At 40.6% G+C, this 21807-nt stretch overlaps 1 protein-coding gene across 5 annotated transcripts in view; it reads right to left on the reverse strand.

Annotated features, from left to right (window-relative positions):
- Positions 1–21807, reverse strand: part of RAPGEF6 (Rap guanine nucleotide exchange factor 6) — a 209673-nt gene that overhangs the window by 145027 nt on the left and 42839 nt on the right. For all 5 annotated transcript variants that reach the window (XM_025387398.1, XM_025387400.1, XM_025387397.1 and 2 more), the window contains exon 4: positions 21557–21640. In XM_025387398.1, coding sequence (XP_025243183.1) covers positions 21557–21640 — 84 coding nt within the window. The remainder of the gene's footprint in view (positions 1–21556; positions 21641–21807) is intronic.

Below are 21807 nucleotides of genomic sequence, written 5' to 3' on the forward strand. Positions count from 1 at the left end.
CATTTATAAATATGTTATCTAAATTCTCATATTTCTTTCTGATATTGATTTATAATGGAATTCCATCATAGTCAGTGGACAAACTTCAAATGATTTCATTCTTTTCAATGTATTGAACTTGTGTTATGTTCCTAGATTATATGCCCTATCCTGGAGAATGGCCCATAAATCTTGAAAAAAAGATGATATATCAGATCAAAGTGGTTGGTAATACTTTTCAAGCTCTACCTTTACTAATTTCAGTCTAGTGGTTCTATTATTGAAAGACTTTTGAAATCACAAACTATAATTGTTGAACTCCTACTAATCCTTTCAATTCTGTCAGTTTTTACTTCATATATTTTGAAGCTCTGCTGTTAAATAGACAACAAAAATTGCTATGTATTCCTAATGTATTAATCCTTTTAACACTACGAAATTTTGCTCCTGGTCTCTAGTAATATTTCTTGTCTTAAAATCTATTTTGACTCAGGCTCTAGTTCTCTCATGAATACAGTTTGCCTGGTGTATCTCTCAATCCTTTTCAACTTATTTGTGCTTTTACAGCTGAAGTGTGTTTCCTGTAGACAGCATATAATAGGATTTTGAATTGTCATAGAACCTGATAATCTCTTTTGATTGGAATATTTAGACTATGCACATGTAATGAAATTACTAACTTGTCTGGATTATGTCTACCATTTTCCTATTTTTTAAATGTCTCATCTGTTTTGTTCCTCTGTTCTTCCTGTACTACCATCATTTCTGTCAAATATTTTTGTTTAGTGTCCCCTTTCAATTCCTTTGTTGATTGTGTAAATGTTATTTTTGTTGTTTTATTTTTTTAGCGATAAGGTCTCATTCTGTTGCCGAGTTGGAGTGAAGTGGCATGATCATGGCTCACTGTAGCACTAAACTCCTGGACTCAAGCTATCCTCTCGCCTCAGCCTCTTGAGTAGCGAGGACTACAGTTGTACACCACCACACATGTTTTTTGTAGAGACAAGGGTCTCCCTGTGTTGACAAGAAGATCTCAAATTCCTGGCCTCAAGTGATCCTCTGGCCTTGGCCTCTCAAACCACTGGTATTACAGGCATGAGCCATTGTACCTGGCTGATTTTTACTATATTCTTGGTGGATCTGTGGGATTGCAATATGCTTCAGGAACAAGCAAAGGTGGTCCACTCTCACCACTTCCAATGAACACCATACTGGAGACTCTTGCCAGTACAATAAGGCAAGAAAATACATTAAAGGCATACAGACTGGAAAAAAAGAAATGAAACTATGTTTATCATAGTAGACTGATCCTGTAGATAGAAAATGTTAAGGAATCCACAAATATAAACTACTAGATCTAATAAAAGATTATATCAAGGTCACAGAATATAAGATCAATATGCAAAAACCAACTGTATTTCTATATACTGGCAACGAACAAAATGAAAATGAAATTAAGATACAATTCCATTCATAATCCTATTAAGAATAAAATATTGGGAAGTGATTTAACAAAAGTATAAGACTTATACACTGAAAAATACAAAATATCACTGAAAGAAATAAAAGATAAATATATGCAGAAGCAACCCATGTTCATAGGCTAGAGACACAATACAGTTAAGACTGCAGCTCTCCCCAAATTAAATCTATAGATTCAAATCATTTCCTATCAAAACCCTGACAGGCTTTATGGTATAAACTGACAAGCAGATCCTTAAATATATATAAATACACAAAAACCTAAAATAGCCAAAGCCATTATAAAAATGAACAAAGCTGTAAGACTTACTGGATTTGAAGTTACAATAAAGCTATAATAATCAAGACAGTCAGGACTGGTACCAAGACAGAAAAATATTTAAATGAGACAGAACAAATGGTCCAGAAAAAAACACACACATTTATGGTTAACTGATTTTGAATAAAGGTACCAAGGCAATTCAATGGGGGAAAAAAACCAGCCTTCTCAATAAACTGTGCTGGGTAAAATGAATATGCAAATATCCATATGCAAAAATACATATATACAAACAAAACAAAAAATTAACTCACAATGGATCACAGACCAAAATGTAAGAACTAAATTTTAAAAATTCTAGAAAAAGCTGTAAGATTAAATAATCGTGAGGTTGGTTTAGTCAACGATTTCTTCGCTATGACACCAAAAGTTCTATTCTCAAAAATAAACCTTAAATTATGTATCATCAATATTAAAGTTTTATGCTTCAAAAGACACTATTAAGAAGTCACAGACTGGCTGGGCACGGTGGCACATGCCTGTAATCCCAGCACTTTGGGAGGCTGAGGTGGGCGGATCACTTGAGGTCAGGAGTTGAAGCCAGCCTGGCCAACATGGTGCAACCCCATCTCTACTAAAAATATAAAAATTAGCCAGGCATAGTAGTGGGCACTTGCAATCTCAGCTACTTGGGAGGCTAAGGCAGGAGAACTGCTTGAACCTGGGAGGCAGAGGTTGCAGTGAGCTGAGATCACGCCACGGCACTCCAGCCTGGGAAGCAGAAAAAAAAACCAAATCAAAAAAAAAAAAAAAAAAAAAAAAAAGCCACAGGCTGAGAGAAAATATATGTAAATCATATATATGACATAGAACTTGTATCCAAAATACATACATTCTTACTACTTGATAAGACAGCACAATTTTAAAATGGACAAAATGTCTGAATAGACATTTCACCAAAGAAGATACAGGAATGTCTAGTAAGCACATAAAAAGATCCCCTACATCCCTCATCACTACTGAACTACAAATCAAAATCACAGTAAGATACTGTTAAATATACCCCAGAATGGCAAATAATATAGAAGATTGTGAATACCAAGTGGTGGTCAGAATGTAAAATGGTACAGTCATTTTGTAAACAATTTGGGTTTTTCCCAAGTTAAACATGTACTTATATAACATAGCAATTCCACTCCTACATATCTATGATAAAGAAGTGAAAACACATGGCCATATAAAGCCTTTTATGTAAATTTTGATAGAAGCATTTTTTGTGACAGCCCCAAATTAAAACAACTAAAATTTTCAAATTTTTTAAATCTTCTGAATGGACAAAATGCAGTATCAACAAAGAATTAAAGACAATGTTGCATTTTTTTAAAAAATGGACATGTTAGAATTGATGTGTGCTAAAACATGAGTGAGCCATAAAAACACTATGCTACATGAAAAAACTAGATTAAAACTATACAACATATTCCATTTACAGAAAATAGCAGAAAATGTAAAATACTCTCTCTCCAGAAAGCCGAACCGTGGTTGTCTGATAATGGAGGTGTGGAAAGTAGAGATTACAGAGGGGCAACCAGATAAAGGTCATCTATGAAAAATTTAGAGCTAAGATTATACTTGGTGAAAAGCTGAATGAATGCTTCCAACTCCCCATGTCTTCATACCCAACTACTTTTTTTTTTTTTTTTTTGAGAGGGAGTCTCGTTCTGTCATCCAGGTTGGACTGCAGTGGTGTAATCTCCACTCACTGCAACCTCCGACTCCCAGGTTCAAGCAATTCTCGTGTCTCAGCCTCCCAAGTAGCTGGGATTACAGGTACATGCCACCACACCCAGCTAATTTTTGTATTTTTAGTAGAGGCGGGGTTTCACCACGTTAGCCAGGCTGGTCTCGAACTCCTGACTTCAGGTGATCCACCTGCCTTGGCCTCCCAAAGTGCTGGGATTACAGGTGTGAGCCACCATGCCTGGCCCCCAACTACTTTTTAATTAATAGATTGAGAACAAGGATGTTTGCTCCACTCTGTCACAACAAATGTACTATAGCTTTCCCCTAGTACAATAGGAAAAAGAAAAGGCATTCAGATCAGAAAAATAAGAAGTGAAGCTGTTTATTCACAGATGACAAGATCGTTTATGTACAAAAATACTAAAAAATATATAAAACAGCAATTAGAATAAGTGATTTAATAAGGTTGCAAGATGTAAGATCAGCATATACAGTATCTCTACACTGAAAACTGCAAAACATCGAGAGAAATTAAAGACCTAAATAAATGGAGTGATGTACCTCATTCATGGTTTAAAAGAACCAACTATTAAGATGTTCACTTCTCCCTAAACTGGTTTATAGATTCAGTGCATTCCCAATCAAAACCCCAGCAAGCATTTTTGTTTTTAATTGACAAACTGATGCTAGAAATCATATGGAGCTGCAAAGAACATATGAAAACAAATAACCAAAACAATTTTTATGAATTTGGAGGATCCATACTGTAAAGTCCTTTGAGCTGGTTGCACATGGTCAAGCCACCATCGTGACATCCCCCACCCCACCCCCACCTTCTGATAATGTACTTTGTCATATTCTCCATCCTTGTGAATGTACTTTGTAACATCCTTCCAGCCCTTGAGAATGTACTTTGTAAACATCCATTCCCTGACTGCAAAAATTGCTCCTAACACCACCGCCTATCCCAAACCTGTAAGAACCAATGATAACCCCACAACCCTTCCCTGACTCCTTTCTTGGACTCAGCCCACGTGCACCCAAGTGAATAAACAGCCTTGTTGCTCACACTAAACCAGATCAGGTGGTCGCTTATATGGACGTGCGTAACATTTGGTGCCAAAAACCCAGGACAGGGGAACTCCTTTGGGAGACCGGTCCCCTGTCCTCACACTCCCTCCGTGAGGAGATCCACCTACGACCTTGGGTCATCAAACCAGCCAGCCCAAGGACCATCTCACCAATTTCAAATTGGTAAGTGGTTCTTCACACTCGGGTAAGCAGTTTTTTCGCTCTCTACCTAACCTCTCTCGCCTCCCTTCAATCTCTCTCCTTTCAATTTCAGTTTCTCTCCCCTCCTGGCAGAGACAAAAAGGAGACACACTTCATCCGTGCATTCAAAAACTCTGACCTCAGTTACTGACTTGGGAAGACAGTCTTCCGTTGGTGTCTGATCACCGCGGGGACGCCTACCTTGATCATTCACCCACATTCCCTTGGTGGCAGGTCAATTGCGGGGACACCTGCTTTGGCTGCTCACCCACATTACAGCCCAGGACTCAGTCAGGGACGCCTACTGGAAGCAGACCTCACACCCGGTCTGGCTTACAGTTTAATTTAGCAATTAGCTCTCCCCCACCTGCCCAACAATCTCCTCTTAGAGAGGTGGCTGGAGCTGAAGGCATAGTCAGGGTACATGTGCCTTTTTCTCTATCAGACCTTTCCCAAATCAGCCAGCGTTTAGGGTCTTTCTCATCAGACTCCACTAAATATATACAGTGTAGCTGCCCACTGCCCACCTCCATTTCTCCATGTCTCTACCTTCCTCTTTAAACTTACCTTCTCCACTATGGGCAACCTTCCGCCATCCATTCCTCCCTCTTCCCCCTTAGCCTGTGTTCTTAAAAACCTAAAACCCCTTCGACTAACACCTGACCTAAAACCTAAACGTCTTATTTTCTTCTGTAATACCACTTGGCCCCAATACAAACTCGACAATAGTTCCATGTGGCCAGAGAATGGCACTTTCGATTTGTCTATCCTACAAGACCTAGATAATTTTTATCGAAAACTGGGCAAATGGTCTGAGGTGCCTTATATCCAGGCATTTTTTACACTTCGCTCCCTCCCTAGCCTCTGCTCCCAATGCAACTCGTCCCAGATTTTCCTTCTTTCTCTCCCATCTGCTCCTTTCAGTCTCCGCTCCAAGCTCAGAGTCCTCTGAATCCTCCTTTTCCACTGACTCCTCTGACCTCTCTCCTTCTCCCCTTGCCACTCCATGCTAGGCTGAATCGGGTCCCAATTCTTCTGCAGCCTCTGCTCTCCTACCCTATAACCCTTCTATTACCTCCCAACCTCACACCTGGTCTGGCTTACAGTTTAATTTAGCAATTAGCTCTCCCCCACCTGCCCAACAATTTCCTCTTAGAGAGGTGGCTGGAGCTGAAGGCATAGTCAGGGTACATGTGCCTTTTTCTCTATCAGACCTTTCCCAAATCAGCCAGCGTTTAGGGTCTTTCTCATCAGACTCCACTAAATATATACAGCAATTCCAATATCTAACTCAGTCCTACAATTTAACCTGGAGTAACTTAAATGTCATCCTGACCTCTCCCCTCTCCCTAGAAGAACAAGAAAGAGTTTACTTTCTAGCCCAGTTCTACGCAGATACCCACTGGCTTCATGAGCCAGGCTTCCAAGAGGGCACCAGGGCAGTTCCCCGAGAGGATCCCCATTGGCAATACCAGACGGACTCCCCATGTAAAGACAGGCAAGATTACATGGTCTCCTGCCTAGTCGAGGGGCTCAAAAAGGCAGCATACAAACCTGTTAATTATGACAAGCTAAAGGAAACTACCCACGGTAAAGATGAAAACCCAGCCCAGTTCATGGACCGCTTAGCAGCTGCCCTTAAACACTTTACAGTCCTAGACCCAGAGGGGCGAGAAGGTTGCCTAATCCTTAATATGCATTTTATCACCCAATCCTCTCCTGACATTAGGAAAAAATTCCAAAAGTTGGATTCCGGCTCTCAAACCCCACAACAGGATTTAAACAACCTCACCTTCAAGGTGTTAAGTAACAGAGAAGAAGCCGCCAAGAGGCAACGTATCTCTAAATTACAGCTACCTGCCTTCACTGTAAGACAATCCACAACCATCTTACCTTTAACCTCTAAACTGCCCTCAATCATTCCTTGGCCCTGGCCACTCTAACTTTGGGAGACATACATAGTTTAAACGATAATAGCCCTTCCCCAAAACTAAACCGTTTTTGTAAAGCTAATGAAAGAAAGATCACCAGATTACAAGGATGAGGAGCCTGAATTCTGCTAAGGTGTACACATAAATGATTACCAGTCATTATTCCAAAAGTCACAAGATTTGCAACGCAATTACTCCTGCAAGTAACAGTGCTATTATAGAATTTGAGATTGGCCTTTTGAGATGTCTTTTCAGGTTTTTAGCATTTCTGATGATTCATTAGTGGCCACCAGGACCCACAGACCTCCCACTGACCAGTCCTGTGGCTTCACCCAGAATCCAGATTCCCTGGCCCACCAAACTGTCCTTAAAAAATCCTAACCTCCAAATTTTGGAAGAGATGAATTTGAGTAATAACTCCATCTCCCACATGGTGTGGCCAGGTTTGTGTCAATTGAACTATTTATTACAATGCCATGGTCTCAGAGAATTGGTTTTGTCTGCACAAGTGGGCAGGAAGAATCCACTGGACAGTTACAGTAATAAACAACAGGAGTTTACAACAGGCACACACACACACAAAACTTAAAGAGATACTTTATTAAAGAAAAAACAGAAAGCAATGGCCAATAAGCATAGGAAAAGTGTTCACCATCATTATTCATCAAAAACATGAAAATTAAAACTGGCACACACACGTGGATATTTGATTTACATAAAAAGTGGTAATGAATGAGTGGGAAAAGGACATCCCTATGGAAAACGACTCAACATTATACCATGCCCAAAACTCAATTCCAGGTAGACTACAGATTTAACTGTGAAAGGAAAACAAGAAAAGTTCTAGAAAATAATAAGAAAAAAAAAAATATATATATGTATACACACACACACACACACACACACACACATATCTCCATGACCTTGTGAAAGCAAAGTACTTGAGCCTCCCAAATCACTAAGCTAAAGGGAAAAGCCAAGCTGGAAACTGCTTAGGGGAAAGTTGCCTCCCATTCTATTCAAAGTCACCCCTCTGTTCCCTGAGATAAATGCATATCTGATTGCCTCCTCTGGAGGGGCTAATCAGAAACTCAAAAAAAAAAAAAAAAAAAAATGCAGCCAGCTAGGCACAATGGCTAACACCTGTAATCCCAGCACTTTGGGAGGCCGAGGCAGATGGATCACCTGAGGTCATGAGTTCAAGACCAGCCTGGCCAAAATGGTGAAACTCCATCTCTACTAAAAATACAAAACTTCCCTGGGTGTGGTGGCGGGCACCTGTAATCCCAGCTACTCGGGAGGCTGAGGCAGGAGAATAGGCTGAACCCTCAAGGTGGAGGGTGCAGTGAGCCGAGATCGTGCCATTGCACCCCAGCCTGGGCGGCAAGAGCAAAACCGTGTCTCAAAAAAAAAAAAAAAAGCAACCACTTGTCTCTTATCTACCTATGACCTGGAAGCCCCCTCTCTGTTTCAAGTAGTCCTGCCTTTCCAGACTGAACCAATGCTAATCTTACATATGTTGATTGAGGTCTTATGTCTCCCTAAAATGTGTAAAACAAAACTGTGCTCTGACCACTTTGAGCACATGTCACAGGACCTCCTGAGGCTGTGTCACAGGCGCACGTCCTCAGCCTTGGCAAATTAAACTTTCTAAATGAACTGAGACCTGTCTCAGATTTTTGGGGTTCGCAACCTCAGAAACAGAAAAGACAAATTTTTCTACATTAGAATTAAGAGCTCATATTCATCGAAAGACATTACTAACAGAATGAATACGACAATGAATAAGACAGAGTGGGGAAAAGTATTTCCAATAAAAATAATCAAGGAAGGTTTCTTATTCAGAATATATAAAAAATGTCTACATCTTGAAAACAAAAAGACACCTTATTAAGAAAATAAGGAAAAGACCTGAGAAGTCACTTTACAAAAAAAGGTCATTCTAGACTGGGTGTGGTGGCTCAAGCCTCTAATCCCAGTACTTTGGGAAGCCAAGGCACGCGGATCACTTGAAGCCAGCAGTTTAAGAACAACCTGGCCAACATGCGGAGACCCTGTCTCTAATAAAAATACAAAAATTATTTGGGCATGGTTGGGTGTGGTGTCATGCACCTGCAGTCCCATCTACTTGTGAGGGTGAGGCAGGAGAATCACTTGAACCTGGGAGGTAGAGGTTGCAGTGGGCCAAAATTGGGCCACTGCACTCCAGCCTGGGTGACAGTTCTGCAACAGCAAAAGAAACTACTATCAGAGTGAACAGGCAACCTACAGAATGGGAGAAAATTTTTGCAAGCTACTCATCTGACAAAGGGCTAATATCCAGAACCTACAAAAAACTCAAACAAATTTACAACAAGAAAACAATCCCATCAAAAAGTGGGCAAAGGATATGAACAGACACTTCTCAAACAAAGACATTTACGCAGCCAACAGACACATGAAAAAATACTCATCATCACTGGCCATCAGAGAAATGCAAACCAAAACCACAATGAGATACCAACTCACACCAGTTAGAATGGCGATCATTAAAAAGTCAGGAAACAACAGATGCTGGAGAGGATGTGGAGAAACAGGAAAACTTTTACACTGTTGGTGGGACTGTAAACTAGTTCGACCATTGTGGAAGACAGTTTGGCGATTCCTCAAGGATCTAGAACTAGAAACACCATTTGACCCAGCCATCCCATTACTGGGTATATACCCAAAGGATTATAAATCATGCTGCTATAAAGACACAAGCACACATATGTTTATTGCGGCACTATTCACAATAGACCAAGCAAAGACTTGGAACCAACCCAAATGTCCATCAATGATAGACTGGATTAAGAAAATGTGGCAGAAGTGGCGCCAAGATGGCCGAATAGGAACAGTTCCAGCCTCCAGCTCCCAGCGTGAGCAACACAGAAGACGGATGACTTCTGCATTTCCAACTAAGGTATCGGGTTCAACTCACTGGGGCGTGTCAGATAGTGGCTGCAGGACAGTGGGTGCAGCCCAACGAGCGAGAGCCAAAGCAGGGGAAGGCATTGCCTCACTCGGGAAGTGCAAGGGGGAAGGGAATTCCCTTTCCTAGCCAAGGGAAACTCAGACACACAACACCCGGAAAATCAAGTCACTCCCACCCTAATAATGTGCTTCACCAAGGGTCTTAGCAAACCGCACAACAGGAGATTATATCCCGTGCCTGGCTCGGAGGGTCCCACGCCCACAGAGTCTCCCTCATTGCTAGCACAGCAGTCTGAGATCTAACTACAAGGCAGCAGTGAAGTCAGGGGAGGGGCGTCAGCTATTGCTGAGGCTTAAGTAGGTAAACAAAAGGGCCAGGAAGCTCGAACTGGCTGGAGCCCACCGGAGCTCAAGGAGGCCTGCCTGCCTCTGTAGACTCCACCTCTGGGGACAGGGCATGGCCAAACAAAAGGCAGCAGAAACCTCTGCAGATGTAAATGTCCCTCTCTGACAGCTTTGCAGAGAGCAGTGGTTCTCCCAGCACGGAGTCTGAGGTCTGAGAACGGTCAGACTGCCTGTTCAAGTGGGTCCCTGACCCCTGAGTAGCCTAACTGGGAGATATCACCCTCTAGGGGCGGACTGACACCTCACACCTCACACGGCTGGGTACACCTCTGAGAGGAAGCTCCCAGAGGAACGATCAGACAGCAACATTTGCTGTTCAGCAATATTCACTATTTTGCAGCTTCCGCTGCTGATACCCAGGCAAACAGTGTCTGGAGTGGACCTCAAGGAAACTCCAACAGACCTGCAGCTGAGGGTCCTGACTGTTAGAAGGAAAACTAACAAACAGAAAGGACATCCACACCAAAACCCCATCTGTGTGTCACCATCATCAAAGACCAAAGACAGATAAGACCACAAAGATGGGGAAAAAGCAGGGCAGAAAAGCTGAAAATTCTAAAAATCAGATTGCCTCTCCCGCTCCAAAGGAACACAGCTCCTCGCCAGCAACAGAACAAAGCTGGACCGAGAATGACTTTGATGAGCTGAGAGAAGAAGGCTTCAGACGATCAAATTTCTCCGAGCTAAAGGAGGAACTACGAACCCAGCGCAAAGAAACTAAAAACGTTGAAAAAAAATCTGAAGAATGGCTAACTAGAATAACCAATGTAGAGAAGTCCTTAAATGACCTGACAGTGATGAAAACCATGACACGGGAACTACATGACAAATGAACAAGCTTCAGTAACCAACTCGATCAACTGGAAGAAAGGGTATCCATGATTGAAGATCAAATTAATGAAATTAAGCGAGAAGAGAAATTTACAGAAAAAAGAGTAAAAAGAAATGAACAAAGCCTCCAAGAAATATGGGACTATGTGAAAAGACCGAATCTGCGTCTGATTGGTGTACCTGAAAGTGACAGTGAGAATGGAACCCAGTTGGAAAAGATGCTGCAGGATATTATTCAGGAGAACTTCCCCAACCCAGCAAGGCAGGCCAACATTCAAATTCAGGAAATACAGAGATGCCACAAAGATACTCCTTGAGAAGAGCAACTCCAAGACACACAATTGTCAGATTCACCAAAGTTGAAATGAAGGAAAAAATGTTAAGGGCAGCCAGAGAGAAAGGTCAGGTTACCCACAAAGGGAAGCCCATCAGACTAACAGCGGATCTCTCAGCAGAAACTCTACAAGCCAGAAGAGAGTGGGGGCCAATATTCAACATTCTTAAAGAAAAGAATTTTCAACCCAGAATTTCACATCCAGCCCCACTAAGTTTCATAAGTGAAGGAGAAATAAAATCCTTTACAGACAAGCAAAGGCTGAGAGATTTTGTCACCACCAGGCCTCCACTACAAGAGATACTGAAGGAAGCACCAAACATGGAAAGGAACAACTGGTACCAGCTACTGCAAAAACATGACAAATTGTAAAGACCATCGATGCTAGGAAGAAACTGCATCAACTGACAAGCAAAAGAAGCAGTTACATCGTAATTACAGGATCAAGTTCACACATAATATTAACCTTAAATGTAAATGGGCTAAATGCTCCAATTAAAAGACACAGACTGGCAAATTGGATAAAGAGTCAAGACCCATCAATGTGCTGTATTCAGGAGACCCATCTCACATGCAGACACACACACAGGCCCAAAATAAAGGGATGGAGGAAGATCTACCAAGCAAATGGAAAACAAAAAAAAGGCAAGGGTTGCAATCCTAGTCTCTGATAAAACAGACTTTAAACCAACAAAGATCAAAAGAGACAGAGAAGGCCATTACATAATGGTAAAGGGATCAATTCAACAAGAAGAGCTAACTATCCTAAATATATATGCACCCAATACAGGAGCACCCAGATTCATAAAGCAAGTCCTCAGAGACTTACAAAGAGACTTAGACTCCCATACAATAATAATGGGAGACTTTAACACCACACTGTCAACATTAGACATCTCAACAAGACAGAAAGTTAACAAGGATATCCAGGAATTGAACTCAACTCTGCACCAAACAGAACTAATAGACATCTACAGAACTCTCTATCCCAAATCAACAGAATATACATTCTTCTCAGCACCACATCACACCTATTCCAAAACTGACCACAGAGTTGGAAGTAAAGCACTCCTCAGGAAATGTAAAAGAACAGAAATTATAACAAACTGTCTCTCAGACCACAGTGCAATTAAACTAGAATTCAGGACTAAGAAACTCAATCAAAACCTCTCAACTACATGGAAACTGAACAACCTGCTCCTGAATGACTACTGGGTAAATAACGAAATGAAGGCAGAAATAAAGATGTTCTCTGAAATGAATGAGAACAAAGATACAACATACCAGAATCTCTGGGACACATTTAAAGCAGTGTGTAGAGGGAAATTTATAGCACTAAATGCTCACGAGAGAAAGCAGGAAAGATCTAAAATTGACAACCTAACATCACAATTAAAAGAACTAGAGAAGCAAGAGCAAACACATTCAAAAGCAAGCAGACGGCAAGAAATAACTAAGATCAGAGCAGAACCAAAGGAGATAGAGACACAAAAAACCCTTCAAAAAAATCAATGAATCCACGAGCTGGTTTTTTGAAAAGATCAACAAAATTGATAGACTGCTAGCAAGACTAATAAAGAAGAAAAGAAAGAAGAATCAAATAGACGCAATTAAAAATGATAAAGGGGATATCATCACCGACCCCACAGAAATACAAACTACCATCAGAGAATACTATAAACACCTCTATGCAAATAAACTAGAAAACATAGAAGAAATGGATAAATTCCTGGACACATACACTCTCCCAAGACTAAACCAGGAAGAAGTTGAATTCCTGAATACACCAATAACAGGCTCTGAAACTGAGGCAATAATTAATAGCCTACCAACCAAAAAAAGTCCAGGACTAGAGAGATTCACAGCTGAATTCTACCAGAGGTACAAGCAGGAGCTGGTACCATTCCTTCAGAAACGATTCCAATCAACAGAAAAAGAGGGAATCCTCCCTAACTCATTTTATGAGGCCAACATCATCCTGATACCAAAGCCTGGCAGAGACACAATAAAAACAGAGAACTTTACACCAATATCCCTGACGAACACTGATGCAAAAATCCTCAATAAAATACTGGCAAACCGAATCCAGCAGCACATCAAAAAGCTTATCCACTATGATCAAGTGGGCTTCATCCCTGGGACGCAAGGCTGGTTCAACATATGCAAATCAATAAACGTAATTCATCATATAAACAGAACCAAAGACAAAAACCACATGATTATCTCAATAGATGCAGAAAGGGCCTTTGACAAAATTCAGCAGCCCTTCAGGCTAAAAACTCTCCAATAAATTTGGTATTGATGGAACATATCACAAAATAGTAAGAGCTAGTTACGACAAGCCCACAGCCAATATCATACTAAATGGGCAAAAACTGGAAAAATTCCCTTTGAAAACTGGCACAAGACAGGGATTCCCTCTCTCACCACTCCTATTCAACATAGTGTTGGAAGTTCTGGCTAGGGCAATCAGGCAAGAGAAAGAAATAAAGGGTGTTCAAGTAGGAAAAGAGGAAGTCAAATTGTCCCTGTTTGCAGATGACATGATTGTATATTTAGAAAACTCCACTGTCTCAGCCCAAATTCTCCTTAAGTTGATAAGCAACTTCAGCCAAGTTTCAGGATACAAAATCAATGTGCAAAAATCACAAGCATTCTTATACACCAATAACAGACAGAGAGCCAAATCATGAGTGAATTGCCATTCACAATTGCTTCAAAGAGAATAAAATGCCTAGGAATCCAACTTACAAGGGATATGAAGGACCTCTTCAAGAAGAACTACAAACCACTGCTCAGTGAAATAAAAGAGGACACAAACAAATGGAAGAACATTCCATGCTCATGATAGGAGGAATCAATATCATGAAAACGGCCATACTGCCCCAGGTAATTTATAGATTCAATGCCACCCCCATCAAGCTACCAATGAGTTTCTTCACAGAATTGGAAAAAACTACTTTAAAGTTCATATGGAACCAAAAAAGAGCCCGCATTGCCAAGACAATCCTAAGCCAAAAGAACAAAGCTGGAGGCATCACGCTACCTGACTTCAAACTATATTACAAGGCTACAGTAACTAAAACTGCATGGTACTGGTACCAAACAGAGATATAGACCAATGGAACAGAACAGAGCCCTCAGAAATAATACAACTTTCTACAACCATCTGGTCAATCTTTGACAAACCTGACAAAAACAAGAAATGGGGAAAGGATTCCCTATTTAATAAATGGTGCTGGGAAAACTGGCTAGCCCTAAGTAGAAAGCTGAAACTGGATCCCTTTCTTACACCTTATACAAAAATGAATTCAAGATAGATTAGAGACTTCAATGTTAGACCTAAAACCATAAAAACCCTAGAAGAAAACCTAGGGACACAGGCATGGGCAAGGACTTTATGTCTAAAACACCAAAAATAATGGCAACAAAAGCCACAATTGACAAATGGGATCTAATTAAACTAAAGAGCTTCTGCACAGCAAAATAAAGTACCATCAGAGTGAACAGGCAACCTACAGAATGGGAGAAAATTTTTGCAATCTCCTCATTTGACAAAGGGCTAATATCCAGAACCTACAAAGAACTCAAACAAATTTACAAGAAACAAACAACCAACCCCATCAAAAAGTGGGCAAAGGATATGAACAGACACTTCTCAAAAGAAGACATTTATGCAGCCAACAGACACATCAAAAAATGCTCATCATCACTAGCCATCAGAGAAATGCAAACCAAAACCACAATGAGACACCATCTCACACCAGTTAGAATGGCGATCATTAAAAAGTCAGGAAACAACAGATGCTGGAGAGGATGTGGAGAAACAGGAAAACTTTTACACTGTTGGTGGGACTGTAAACTAGTTCGACCATTGTGGAAGACAGTTTGGCGACTCCTCAAGGATCTAGAACTAGAAACACCATTTGACCCAGCCATCCCATTACTGGGTATATACCCAAAGGATTATAAATCATGCTGCTATAAAGACACAAGCACACATATGTTTATTGCGGCACTATTCACAATAGCAAAGACTTGGAACCAACCCAAATGTTCATCAATGACAGACTGAATTAAGAAAATGTGGCACATATACACCATGGAATACTATGCAGCCATAAAAAAGGATGAGTTCATATCCTTTGTAGGGATGTGGATGCAGCTGGAAACCATCATTCTCAGCAAACTATTGCAAGAACAGAAAACCAAACACTGCATGTTCTCACTCATAGGTGGGAATTGAACAATGCAAACACTTCGACACACGAAGGGGAACATCACACACTAGGGCCTGTTTTAGGGTCGGGGGGGAGGCGGGAGGGATACCATTAGGAGATATAGCTAATGTAAATGACGAGTTAATGAGTGCAGCACACCAACATGGCACATGTATACATATGTAACAAATCTGCACGTTATGCACATGTACCCTAGAACATAAAGTATAATAAAAAAAAATGTGGCACATATACACCACAGAATACTATGCAGCCATAAAAAAGGATGAGTTCATGTCCTTTGTAGGGACATGGATGAAGCTAGAAACCATCATTCTCAGCAAACTATCACAAGGATAAAAAACCAAACACTACATGTTCTCACTCATAGGTGGGAATTAAACAATGAGAACACTTGGACACTAAGAAGGGGAACATCACACACCAGGGCCCATCATGGGGTGGGGAAAGGGGGAAGGGATAGCATTAGGAGATATACCTAATGTAAATGTCGAGTTAATAGGTGCAGCACACCAACATGGCACATGTATACATACGTAACAAACCTGCACGTTGTGCACATGTACCCTAGAAACTTAAAGTATAATAAAAAAAAAGTCACTCTAATGAAAATGTATTCATCAGCAGTCATTCAAATGCAAATGAAAACTATAATAAAATGGAAAAGAATGACTGAAATTAAGCAGCCAATAACTTTAAAAAGACTTATACTACTAAGTGTTGGTTAGAATGTGGAACAATAAGAACTCTCACACACCACTGGTGGGTGTGTAAATTAGTGCATCAATTTGGAATGCAACTTGGAATTAACAAAGCTTAATGTAGGCACACCCTGTTGTTGAGACAGTCAAGTGTAAAGGGGTTCCCAGAAAAATTTTAACTGGCCTCCACACTGGGAGAAACACACACAGGAGTGGAGCCACAGAAGTTTGTGCCCTTTGCTGTGAGGAGGAGGTTGGCCCCTCCTCTTCCTGCGTGGTACCTGGGATTCAATGTGCCAGGCGGGAAGCACACTAGCAGAAACTCTGGTTTTGCAGAGAATCCTTGCTTCCCCTTTTTCCTTTTTGCCCAATAAATTCCAATATTCTCATCCTTCAAAGTTTCTGTGAGCCTAATATTTCATGGCTGTGTAACAAGACCCGGCTCTTAGCTGAACTAAGGAGGAAGTCCTACAACACTGTGAGCCAACAATTCCTTGTTAGGTATATACAGCAGAAATGCATCCACATGTGCATCTAATATACAAAAATGTTCACAGCTGCATTACTTATAATAGCCCTCAACTAAGGTGTACATATCCACAGGCCAAAACTCTTCAGACATACAAGACTGATTAAAATTTAGGAAATTGGTGTTGAGGAAAGGTAAGAGAGTAGATTTAAGAAAAGGCATGAAGCTGCTTCTAGGTAATGACAATGTTCAATTTCTTGATATGGGTAGTGATTAGGCAAACATTCGATATATAGTATTCACTAACATGTAGACTTATGTTATCTGCACTTTTCCCCATATTATATTTCACAATAAAAGAGCAGCTTTTCCCTTTGACTTAGTGATTTGGGGGTCCTGAGATTTATTTTCCTTTCACAAACTCATTCACACAATTTTTGCTTCCCCTCTCAACAACTCTAAGCTCTGCTGGTTTGGAGGCTTAGTGTACAAAAGAGTATTGCTTCTACCAGTAAACACAACAATGGTTCCATTGAACTAGAGACTTCCACCCAGTCATTAAACCAACAGGCAGCAAAAGAGGTTAGTCCACTGGCCCATATGACTGATTCCAATTAGCAAAGGAATAATGGATTACTGCACAAAATGTAGGCAAGAGAGACTACATGTGGAACTTAGGCCATCCTCTTATGCTCCTGTTAGTACTTCCATGCCCACTATTAAAGATTAATGGGGCCAGGTGTGATGGCTCACACTGTAATCCCAGCACTTTGGGAGGCCAAGGTGGGTAGATCACTTGAGGTCAGGAGGTCAAGACCAGCCTGGCCAACATGGTGAAACTCCATCTCTACTAAAAATACAAAAATTAGCTGGGTGTGGTGGTGCACACCTATAGTCCTAGCTACTTGGGAGCCTGAAGCAGAGGGATTGCTTGAACCTGGGAGGCAGAGGTTGAGGTGAGCCAAGACTGAGCCACCGCACTCCAGCCTGGGCAATAGAGTGAGAATCTGTCTTTAAAAAGAAAAGAAAAGATACAATAAAGATTGGTGGAAAACAGTCAGGTGAAGTGGCTCACACCTGTAATCCTAGCACTCCGGGAGGCCAAGGCAGGCAGATCACTTGAGGTCAGGAGTTTTGAGACCAGCCTGGCCAACATGGTACCCTCTCTCCACAAAAAATACAAAAATTAGCCGGGCATGGTGGTGCACGCCTGTAATCCCAGCTATTTTGGAGACTGAGGCAGGAGAATCGCCAGAACCTGGGAGGCAGAGATTGCAGTGTGCTGGGATCACATCACTGCATTCCAGCCTGGGTGATGGAGAGAAGACACTGTCTTTAAAAAAAAAAAAGGTTAATCAAAAACTACAGCAACCAAGAAAGAGGCAGGACAGTTGAAGACACATCAAAATTAAAGTTTTGTTCCAACCACAAAGTAAAGGACACAGAACAGCTGAAGTTTTACTTGAGGCAAGAAATACTGAATGGGTAGTGAAAGACAGAGATATCAACTATAGCCTTGTGTCCAATTATAGAAACAAGGACTGTAGTAGCTCTTTATATTTTCTCTTAGATTACTATATATATAGTATAAGATACTGAAGGTAAACTTTACAAGGTAGTCTTTAGTTAACAGAATATTCAGAGGCACTATGACAGATTATATACAAATATAGCTAGCAATGATTGTTGTGGTTGTGTGTCTCCTTATTTGGGCGAGAGGGTAAGAACTTCATTTGTATAAAGGATAGTTGCATTTTGTTAGGTAGACACAGATCGTTGAATGGAATTTCAAATGTGTTTAGAAGCATTCATAAGGAAGCTGAGCAGCCAGGGGAGTGGACTGTGACAGTTATTTACTGCCTCTCCAAACATACTGGCTCTGGCTCTCAGCTTCAAATCTACCCTTTATTGCCCTACTTTGTGGTAAGGATGTGAATTGTGCAAATATTCTTCTTTGCTAGCTGAAAATGTTGCAGCTTTGTCAGCAGAGGGTGCTAGAGGAACACTGCAGTAAGAAAGTCTTTCCTCTGCAACTGGGGGGCTTCTGTTTCCTGTCCCCAGCTTCAGGGGCCATCTGCATCCTGGTAAGGGGGGTCTCCTACGTGCCATTCCTGGCCAGCAGTTCCCTTCCCCTTCCTGCCAGCCTTGACCAGATGACTGTGGAGCAGCTCTGTCCCAGAGCAATCCAGTGAACGTCTCCGCTATTTACTGGGCTGCAACTAAGATTCTTCAACAAAGTCTGAACTCTAGTCATGAGGAAAGGGTCTCCCTTTCAAATTTGTTTTGTCCGTGGGAATTTGCCCTCAGCTGTAGGGTATTCTGCTTTATCCTTTTTAGTAGCTCATCCCTTGAATTAGTTTAATTTTAAAATTAAACTTTACCTGCTCAGGCCAGGTGCAGCGGCTCATGTCTGTAATCCCAGCATTTTGGGAGGCCAAGGCAGGCAGATGACTTGAGGTCAGGAGCCTGAGACCAGCCTAGCCAACATGGTGAAACCATGCCTGTACTAAAAATACAAACATTAGCTGGGTGTGGTGGCACACACCTGTAATCCCAGCTATTCGGAAGGCTGAGGCAGGAGAATTACTCGAACCCAGAAGGTGCAGGTTGCAGTGAGCCAAGATCCTGCCACTGCCCTCCAGCCTGGGCAACAGCAACTCTGTTTCAAATTAAAAAAAAAAAATTTAAAAAAAAATCAAACTTTACCTGTTCCAATTATGCTGTGGTTTCTGTATTCTGTCTGAAGAAGCCAAAAATTATTTGATGCTTAATATATGTTAAGCATTATTCTAGGCAGTTTGTTATAGTAACTCACTAATCCTAAAACTGAATGTACAGTAGCCTATTATAAATTTTTCACACAAAAGATACAAATTCATTAATCAGTATTATTCTTTAGAATAAAATTCCATAATCATGTTTGCTGTAAAGTTTATGATTACATTAATGCATACCATGACTTTTTCTAAAATCTCATTCTATTTACTTAAAAAGATAAACTTCATTGTCTTGATCACAAACTAGTAATGAATTATTGCAGTTGATTAAGGGCTACTAAATGTCCTCACAGTAAATTCTTGACCATTCAGAACACAGCAGGAGTGTTCAAAAGAAAAATACTAATAATCTTTTTTTTTTTTTTTTTTTTGAGACAGAGTCTCATTCTGTCGCCTAGGCTGGAGTGCAGTGGCCAGATCTCGGCTCACTGCAAGCTCCACCTCCCAGGTTTACGCCATTCTCCTGCCTCAGCCTCCCGAGTAACTGGGACAACAGGTGCCCGCCACCACACCTGGCTAGTTTTTTGTATTTTTTAATAGAGACGGGGTTTCACTGTGTTAGCCAGGATGGTCTCGATCTCCTGACCTTGTGATCCGCCCGTCTCGGCCTCCCAAAGTGCTGGGATTACAGGCTTGAGCCACCATGCCTGGCCTATAATCTTAAACTATAACTGTAGGCAAATCAATCCAGCTTATTCAGTTCTCAGGGGCTAAAAATACAAATTCATTAATGTGAGATTCACAAATACAGGGAAAAGGAACAATGGCCAAAAAGCTCAAAAAAACCAGAACTACTATATATTTATAAATGCAGTCAACTACATGTGTTATTCAACTAGTCAATTAGCACATTTCATGCAAAGGCCAATGATGTAAAGTTTCAGGAGTCAAGGCATGACTTCTAAAATATTTAAATCGAGATGTCCCATATCCTGATATTTATGTTAAATAGTTATGCTACTAAATTAACTACAATCGGAAGTCTTACTTTCAAAGCCTAGAAATTTCTTCTCAACATTATGGGAAAAAAGTCACTAAAAATTACATTTATATGTCACTAAAGCATACGTTGAGGCCCCAAAATCTTAATAATTACTAACAGAATTCCACAATTGACCTTCTTTCCACCTCCCTTCTCTTTTACGTAATAGTTATGATAATAATTAACAATTATTTTTAACTGCCAGGTACTGTTCTAAGAGCTTTATATAGAGTAAGTCATTTATTTCTCAGCATTAGCCTATGCTATGAAAGAAGTTGTATTATTATGATCATTTTACAAATGAACAAAGTAAGGCACAAAGAAATTAAGTAATCTGCCCAAGAAATAGTACAGCAGATATGAACTCATGGAGTCTGGCTCCAGAATGTGCCCTTATAGACTTCTGTTGAAAGCATCTATAGTAGTTTCCTAACACCTCATGACAATACTTAAGTAGGTACCACTATTATTCCCATTTTTCAGTCAAGAAAACTAAAATTTGTCCCAAGTCACATAACTAGTGATGAAATCAGAATTGTAATCTAGTTGATTTACTACAAAAACCAATTTCTTAACTATTACATCACCTCTCTACATCCAATAATAGCAATGTATCAAAAACCCATTAGATAAATCAGCTCAAATCATACATAAAACTAATTTTTTTTTTTTTTTTTTGGGAGACGGATTTTCGCTCTTGTTGCCCAGGCTGGAGTGTAATGGCATGCTCTCGGCTCACAGCAAACTCCACCTCCTGGGTTCAAGCAATTCTCCTGCCTCAGCCTCCCGAGTAGCTGGAATTACAGGTATGCGCCACCACACCCGGCTAATTTTGTATTTTTAGTAGAGACGGGGTTTCTCCATGTTGGTTAGACTGGTCTCGAACTCCCGACCTCAGGTGATCCGCCAGCATCAGTCTCCTAAAGTGCTGGGATTACAGGTGTGAGCCACCACACCCAGCTCCCATAAAACTAATTTTCAAACAGGAAGAAGATATCATGTCATGGTGTAAGCTTACAGATTATACCCCCAGAAATACAAAAGATTAACTGATTCCTGCCAAGTATTTCCAATGGTGCCAACAAGCAAAGACATTTAAAAGATGTATCACCTACTGAAAGAAAACATACATCCTATACAAAATAGTTTAATATTAACTTTGCCTGCCATATGTACTAAGCAGCAAATGTGAACGTACCTGCAAGGAGGCAAGACCATGGAGCCTTTCACAAGCACAGATCCAGAAAGTAGGATATACCAACATCTGGCAATCGTTTCTGAACTGTTTAAATAAATAAGTAAATAAATGAGTAAAATAACATACATGTTCATATGTACATGAATTCAATATGAAATATATTCTGGTAATAGTACAAATAATTAAAAATTAAGTAACACTACTTAGAAATTTGGGATATTTTGCCTGTTGCCTAAGGTTTTATATAGACC

The sequence above is a fragment of the Theropithecus gelada genome, chromosome 6, assembly GCF_003255815.1.
Source record: "Theropithecus gelada isolate Dixy chromosome 6, Tgel_1.0, whole genome shotgun sequence".
In the NCBI taxonomy this organism is placed as follows: Eukaryota; Metazoa; Chordata; class Mammalia; order Primates; family Cercopithecidae; genus Theropithecus; species Theropithecus gelada.